Raw genomic sequence first — 7,957 nt, 5'->3', positions numbered from 1 at the left:
AGGGAATGCCCTTTTTTTTTCTTTTTTTTTCCCCCTTTCTTTTTTTTTTTTTTTTTTTGGTTGTATTTTTTCTTTTATTTATTTATTTTTTGTATTTTTCTGAAGATGGAAATGGGGAGGCAGTCAGACAGACTCCCGCGTGTGCCTGACCGGGATCCACCTGGCATGCCTACCGGGGGTAGGGGGGAATGCTCTTCCCATCTGGGGTGTTGCTCTGTTGCAACCAGAGCCATTCTAGCGCCTGAGGCAGAGGCCATGGGGCCATCCTTAGTGCCCGGGTTGCTTTACTCTGGTGGAGCCTTGGCTGCGGGAGGGGAGGAGAGGGAGGGAGAGGAAGGAGAGGGGGAGGGGTGGAGAAGTAGATGGGTGCTTCTTCTGTGTGCTCTGACTGGGAATCGAACCCAGGAATCCTGCACACCAGGCCAATGCTCTACCACTGAGCCAACCGGCTAGGGCCTAGGAATGCCCTTGTTGATCAAGCTACCCAAAAGAAAATTATATGGAGCAACCATGACAGACCGAGCAAGTCAGTCTCATACTATTCATCACCAGAACGCTGCAGCCCAGTGTAAACAGTTTCAACTTTCTCGGGAAGCAGCACAGCAGATTGGGAAATCCTGTCCAAGGGGTCCTATACTGCCCCTTCATTTGGAGGTAACCCTCAAGGACCCCTACCAGGACAACTTTGGCAGATGCATGTTACTCATATACCTTCATTTGGCAAACAGTCGTATGTCCACATTACAGTGGATACATATTCCGGATATATAGTAACCTCTGTCAGAACAGGAGAGGCTGCTAAGCATGTTATAGCTCATTGTCTGTATACATTGTTCTGTTATTGGATTTCCTAAACTGGCTAAACTGAAAATGCTCCTGCATATGCAGCAAAAGCATTTACTGTATTTTGTCATGCTTACAGTCTTTAAAGTTAAGGTATTATTAAAGTGTACTCAGCAAACATTTTAAGTTCAATTTTAAAAAAAAATTAAAAGGGGATAGTCATATCCTGGAACTCCTATGGGTCTACCATATCATGCTTCTTACTTAAAAAAAAAAAAATTACATTTCTTTTGAATGCTGATGAACAGGAGACACCAAATCTTTTTCGCCTGCAAACTACTACCTTCTTTATTAGATCCAGCTAATAACACTGTTTTGTCTTTTTCCAAATAGCTCCAGATATATGGAAAAGATTTATATAGGTGGATGAGGATCCTCAAACTCCTCAGCGAGATCTTCTGAGCATGGCTTTTAAGATACCTAGAGGCAAAAATAGCCCAATAGAGATCAGGGGAACTACCAGCTTTTAGGATATACCCTTAAAGGCTCCACCGCCCCAAAGGGGTCTCATAGGATGCCATCTGGGTCCTACTTCAATAGTGGAAAGGAAGGTCATTGAGCTAAAGCCTGCCAGGCTTACATGCCTCTGCTGTGAGGAGACAAGGACACTGGAAGGTAGGCTTCCCCCTCGCTCCTCTAAGGGAGGGTTCAGTCTCTTCCAGCCCTGCTCCAGCCACCTATGACCTAACCTTGCCCAGAATGCTGGGGTTAGCCACTGAAGACTGAAGGTGCCCAGGGCTGTCGGCCCCATCTACGACACTGTGGACGAGCCTAGGGTATTTCTTCCAAGAAGCGGGTAAACTGATCTCATTTGCACAAGGGTCACTTAACTATGTTTTGCCTGAATAGTCAGGTTTTTTATTCTTCCCTCAAAGATCTCTGTTGTGGGTGTTGATAGTCCTATTTTCTGTTGCTTTGCTTAATATATAGTGTTTCCTTTATCCCTCCTACCTCAATGCCCCACTCATATTTCAGGCTGGGACCTACTCCTATTTTAGAGTTCTCTTTCTTTTTTTAAAAATTTTTTTTATTTATTCGAGAGGGAGAGACAGAGACAGAGAGAGAGGAGAGACAGAGAGAGAGAAAGGGGGAGGAGCTGGAAGCATCAACTCCCGTATGTGCCTCGACCAGGCAAGCCCAGGGTTTCAAACCGGCGACCTCAGCATTTCCAGGTCGACACTTTATCCACTGCGCCACCACAGGTCAGGCTAGAGCTCTCTTTCATCCTTTTGCCAACTACTATTATGAATCTACCTTTGCCACCCAGCTTAGTGTATCCCAAGGTTCTCTTGACCACGCCAGTCACAGAGCTCCAGGGAAAAGCAACCTGGACTCATCTCTCCAGGCAGAGGAGAACAGAAGCTCCATATCCATGCATGCTGCAAATGGCTTTTCCAGTCTACCTGAATCATTACCAGCTAGAAGCAGCGGTCATTGGGACTTGGACATGAGCTGCAAAGTATAGAATGGTGACAATTCCAGTGCCATGAGGACTTTTCCTGGATGTGGACTTTTCCTGGACTCCTGCTCCCTGTGACAGCTCCTAACAGACTAAACTGTGGTTGGGTTGCATTTTTCAGGAATTTGGCATGGTGAATGGGGCCAACTTGGACTTGGTGAACATGTTGAGGACACTACTCTTTTATGGATTCTGGCTGTATTGGCCAAGAGTTTGCTTAAAGGCTTTTAATCACTGTAAAAAAAAAAAATAGAAGACTGGATAAAGAAGATGGGGCACATATACACCATGGTATACTATTCAGCTAGAAGAAATGATGACATCGGATCATTTACAGCAGAATGGTGAAATCTTGATAACATTATGCGGAGTAAAATAAGTGAATCAGAAAAAAACAAGAACTGCAGGATTCCATACACTGGTGGGACATAAAAACGAGACTAAGAGACATGGACAGGCGTGGGGTGGTTACGGGGGGTGGGGGGAGGAGAGGGGGAGGGGGAGGGGTACAAAGAAAACTGGATAGAGGGTGTCAGAGGACGATCTCTCTTTGGGGGATGGGTATGCAACAGAACTAAATGACAAGATAACCTGGAAAAAAAAATGTTCTTCCTGTAGCCACAGCTGTATAGAAACTTCATCAAACTGAAAATTCCAGTTGAATCACATTAATACAATGGAAAAGAAACAGGCACCAAAAAAAGGTGCACAAGGGCATCATTTGTTTCCTAAAATTGCTTCTTTTCCTTCAAAAATGTTCTGAAATCAGAATTTTAACTTTCAGACAGTATATACTACACTGAAAATTATTCTTAGTTTCTATTTTTCTCTCACACGTATGTACATGTGAAAACAATCACTTTGTGCCTGCACTGACAATTTGAAATTCTAAAGGATATCTTAAGATTCTGTCAAAAGGCTAATAATTTTTAAAAGATGTTTGTGCAAAAATACTACTTGGAAAAAAATGTAAACTAATTTTGATGTGCTATTTACTATCTCATACTAAAAATAGTACCAAAAGAGAACCCTTCCCGACAACTAAAGAATATCCTGAGAGACATAATAAAGCAGGCCAGAAATTCTTTTTCCTTGAGAACCAGACTAGAGACCTGTTTGTAAACCACCTGAACAATACCTTCTAGAATCGTCTTTCAAAGAGCCCACAAGGAAGAATTCAGAGCTAATGTTATGAGGCTGCAATTGCCTTGGGCTCCTATATGCTATGAAGGTCAACAGCACAAAAGTTGATTGTAAGCCATCAGTTGGTGATAAAAAGGGAAAGAACACCGCTTGCCCACCAAACTTCAAAACTGGCTTTGCCTGCTCCCAGAATTTCTACAACTCCTTAAGAGCAGGAGAGCCTTGGTGTAAGCCAAGTTCCAGAAGCTGAAGGTGAAGATCAGAATTCTCTTCCACTCCCACTAAGGGGCTACCTTAAGACATATATTTTCAGTTACCTGTGCCATAGATAATATATGTAGATTTTCGTTCTCTTGAAGCCTGAATGTTGGTGTGTATTTTGAGGGTCTAATCCAACTTTTTTTTTTAATTTTATTTATTTATTTATTTATTCATTTTAGAAAGGAGAGAGAGAGAGGAGTGAGAGAAGGGGGGTAGGAGCAGAAAGCATCAACTCCCATATGTGCCTTGACCAGGCAAGCCCAGGGTTTCGAACCGGCAACCTCAGCATTTCCAGGTCGATGCTTTATCCACTGCGCCACCACAGGTCAGGCCTAATCCAACTTTTAAAGTTGTAAGTAAACCATTTAAAAGCAGAAGTGCTTTACTAAGAGGCTAGAGGAGGCATTTGCATAATTCAGGATTCATTTTTTAAAAAGTGTTCATTCCAGCCTGACCAAGCGGTGGCACAGTAGATAGACCTTCGGACTGGGATGCGGAGGACCCAGGTTCAAAACCCCAAGGTCACCAGCTTGAGTACGGGGTCATCTGGTTTGAGCAAGGCTCACCAGCTTGAGCCAAGGTCGCTGGCTTGAGCAAGGGGTCACTTGGTCTGCTGTAGCCCCCGGTCAAGGCACATATGAGAAAGTAATCAATGAGAAACTAAGGTGCTGCAATGAAGAATTGATGCTTCTCATCTCTCTCTCCCTTCTGGTCTGTCTGTCCCTATCTGTCCCTCTCTCTATCTCTGTCATACACACAAAAAAAGTTCATTCCACTCAATGTTATCCATCACTATCTAATAGGTTTTGATATTTTCCCCTTAAATGAAATGATGATACTGAAGATCACAATAATAAAACAATTACTTCTAGGATATATATTACCCATGAGATTCATTTTCTAAATCTGTTATTCAGCCTAAAAATAGTAAGAAAAAATGAAAACTCACAATGAACTATTGTTTGTACAATCAACTCTAATGACTGGTTTACACTAACAAAACTGGGAAAATAGTTAAATTACATAATTTGCATAATAAATAAAATACAAACAAAATATTTCAATACATAAATAGAAGCTTTACACATTCAAAATACAATACATATATATATAAAATACTTCTAAAATTTAATCAGAGACTACAAACTACTATAATTTTCATTATAAATTACACATGTATTCAATAGAGAAATATATTTGCTCTAACATTTTAAATTTCAGAGATAACTTGTATGGTGGTATTGTAGAGAGTAATTTTATATACCAAACCTTTTAGTAATACATTGTTATTAATAATTTAGTGAAAGGGTATGACTGTGATAGTAGGAATCTTCTTAATTATGGCAAAGTACTCTTTTTAAGACTATAAAGATATGGTGTTTAGCCCTGGCCGGTTGGCTCAGCGGTAGAGCGTCAGCCTAGCGTGCGGAGGACCCGGGTTCGATTCCCGGCCAGGGCACACAGGAGAAGAGCCCATTTGCTTCTCCACCCCTCCGCCGCGCTTTCCTCTCTGTCTCTCTCTTCCCCTCCCGCAGCCAAGGCTCCATTGGAGCAAGGATGGCCCGGGCGCTGGGGATGGCTCTGTGGCCTCTGCCTCAGGCGCTAGAATGGCTCTGGTCGCAATATGGCGACGCCCAGGATGGGCACAGCATCGCCCCCTGGTGGGCAGAGCGTCGCCCCTGGTGGGCGTGCCGGGTGGATCCCGGTCGGGCGCATGCGGGAGTCTGTCTGTCTCTCCCTGTTTCCAGCTTCAGAAAAATGAAAAAAAAAAAAAAAAGATATGGTGTTTTATTTCTGTATAGGCAGTCAATATTAAAAACACATGGGAAACATCAATTTTGTGTAGAATGGTGTGGGCCAAACGGAGGGGTTTTGATAAAGGTAGACTACCACTCCATTTCATTAGTGATGAAAATCATGTTAGAAGCACTCTTCCAAAGCAAAATGTATTTTCATGTCTCAAAAGTTAATATACTGCTAACTCAATATGTCAAAGCCTGTATGACACATAAACCTCCACCTTAGATATTTTAAAACCACAGTTTCAGTATATATTTAAAATTGGACAAGTGAATAACTTAGGGGTAATGAACAGCAGTTGAATACAGTCCTTTCCCTCCTCATATAAAGGTTTCAGGAAAACTTGAAACTACAGTGATGCTTGTCTAGCTGAGTGCTAAAAGGGTGGGTGTTCATCATGTAACCATACCAGTGTGTAACCACACAAGTGTGTGCCTGTTTTATGACTTTGGCCAGTTGTATTAGTCATTTAAGGAAGTGTTACTTAAATGAGTTATTTAGGCCTGACCTGTGGTGGCGCAATGGATAAAGTGTCAACCTGGGAATGCTGAGGTCGCCGGTTCGAAACCCTGGGCTTGCCTGGTTTGGGAGTTGATGCTTCCAGCTCCTCCCCCTTCTCTCTCTCTGTTTCTCTCTCTCCCTCTCTCTCTCCTCTCTAAAAATGAATAAATAAAATTTTTAAAAAATGAGTTATTTAACAAGAAGCTCTAGGTAATTTTAAAGTGACTTGAGAAAATCTATTTTTTCTAATATGTCATTATGTTGAGGGATTTCTAAAAGTCCTTGAGTAATTCTTATTTTCTTCAAATTTGCATAATCTTTCCAATAATGAGTATACAGTGAGTTCAAATCCCCTACCATTGTACTTACTTTCAGAAAGTCTGTTTTTTTCTGCAGCTTATAAGGAAGTTATTTAAGAATATAAATTAATCTGCCATGAACCTCTCATTCCCATCTCTCCCATGTCATGTAATCACTTCAATATGGTGTCTTTGCTTCAAATTTTATCTTCTCAAGAAAGCCTCCAAGTTGTGGGTAAATGTACAGTCTGATTAAAATGCTTACACTGTCTGACCGGGCGGTGGCGCAGTGGATAAAGCGTCGGACTGGGATGCGGAAGACCCAGGTTCGAGACCCTGAGGTCGCCAGCTTGAGGGAGGGCTCATCTGGTTTGAGCAAAAGCTCACCAGCTTGAGCCCAAGGTCGCTGGCTCAAGCAAGGGGTTACTTGGTCTGCTGAAGGCCCGCGGTCAAGGCACGTATGAGAAAGCAATCAGTGAACAATTAAGGTGTTGCAATGCACAACGAAAAACTAATGATTGATGCTTCTCATCTCTCTCTGTTACTGTCTGTCTGTCCCTGTCTATCCCTCTTTTTGACTCTGTCTCTGTAAAAAAATAAAATAAAATACAATGCTTACACATATTAAATGTATAGAGTAGATAACCTAATTGCTATTGCTCCCGATACTTGTCTTCTGTCTCTTCTTTCTCAGCTCTTTGTTCTTCCCAGTGGCTAGCAGCAGCCCAAAATGTGATCTTTTTGAGTACTTGTTGCAGAAGTTTTGGAGGTAATAAAGATATTTGACTTTCTAAAAGTACAGCATTTTTACCAAAGCAGTCAAGGCATGACCTGTAAACAAAGCACAACAGAATTATTCGCTTTTAAGTTATAATATAAAATGTATAGAGGTGAGTTTCTTAAAAATAAATATCATTATAAAAGTTTTGCATAATGATGTATTTCCTTTGTACTGTTTGAACATGATAGCATATATGTTCTTCCCAGAGCACCACAATAATTGTAATGTATTCATAGCACATAGACTGTATCTGACCGAAATCCAACGGAAATGGAAATTACAACTTACCATGCATAATGTTCTCTAGGTAAAAGAGATTCAGAATTAATTTCAAAGCAGGTCAGTCTGCAGCAGACCCCTTTCCACCCCTTGCAGCCCAATGAGTCATCTCCGGGAACTGTCTTTTCCTTGCATCACTCCAACATGAAACATCTGACACCCATTTTGACCTGAAGTGGCCTGGTCCTCCCAGATCGCTCTACCAGTGTCTGCCCTGGAGTGCACACTTGACTTCAGTTGCCCCAGAGAGAGGTCTGAGGAGAGGAATGGAGCAGTGACACGGAAGGAGCAAAGAGACCACCAGAGGTTCTCCTGGGTTGGGGGCTCGGACTTCATCTTTTCCCTTTGATTATACAAGAAAGCAGGGTCTCACAAAAACAATCCCCTTTTTATCGTAAGCTACCTTAAAGAGGGTTTTGTTGTTTAAAACCAAAGGAAACTTAAGATAGGAACCATCAAAAAAAGTATCTGTTTCTACTGATATACTTTAATTCAAAAAGGTAAGTATTTTATAATGGTTTTAAAAATAGATTCATTGGATTCTGCAGTGGTTCATCTCAGTTGTCATTTTTCCAGGGACTTACACTCTAG

At 41.7% G+C, this 7,957-nt stretch overlaps 1 protein-coding gene across 2 annotated transcripts in view; it reads right to left on the bottom strand.

The window, feature by feature from the left end:
- Window positions 1-1,139: 1,139 nt before the first annotated feature.
- KLHDC1 (kelch domain containing 1) overlaps window positions 1,140-7,957 on the bottom strand; it is a 71,350-nt gene continuing 64,532 nt past the window's right edge. The window contains exons 13-14 of one of the 2 annotated variants that reach the window (XM_066277921.1): window positions 6,926-7,137; window positions 1,140-1,263 (exon numbers count right to left, since the gene is read on the bottom strand). In XM_066277921.1, the coding sequence (XP_066134018.1) occupies window positions 6,960-7,137 (178 nt within the window). In that variant the 3' untranslated portion in view covers window positions 1,140-1,263; window positions 6,926-6,959. Of the gene's footprint in view, window positions 1,264-5,466; window positions 7,138-7,957 lie in introns of those variants that run through there. The other variant, XM_066277919.1, reaches the window with a different exon arrangement.

This window comes from Saccopteryx bilineata, chromosome 4 (assembly GCF_036850765.1).
Source record: "Saccopteryx bilineata isolate mSacBil1 chromosome 4, mSacBil1_pri_phased_curated, whole genome shotgun sequence".
NCBI lineage: Eukaryota > Metazoa > Chordata > Mammalia > Chiroptera > Emballonuridae > Saccopteryx > Saccopteryx bilineata.
Note: the sequence above shows the minus strand (reverse complement) of the source record. Positions and strands in the feature narration are given on the sequence as shown.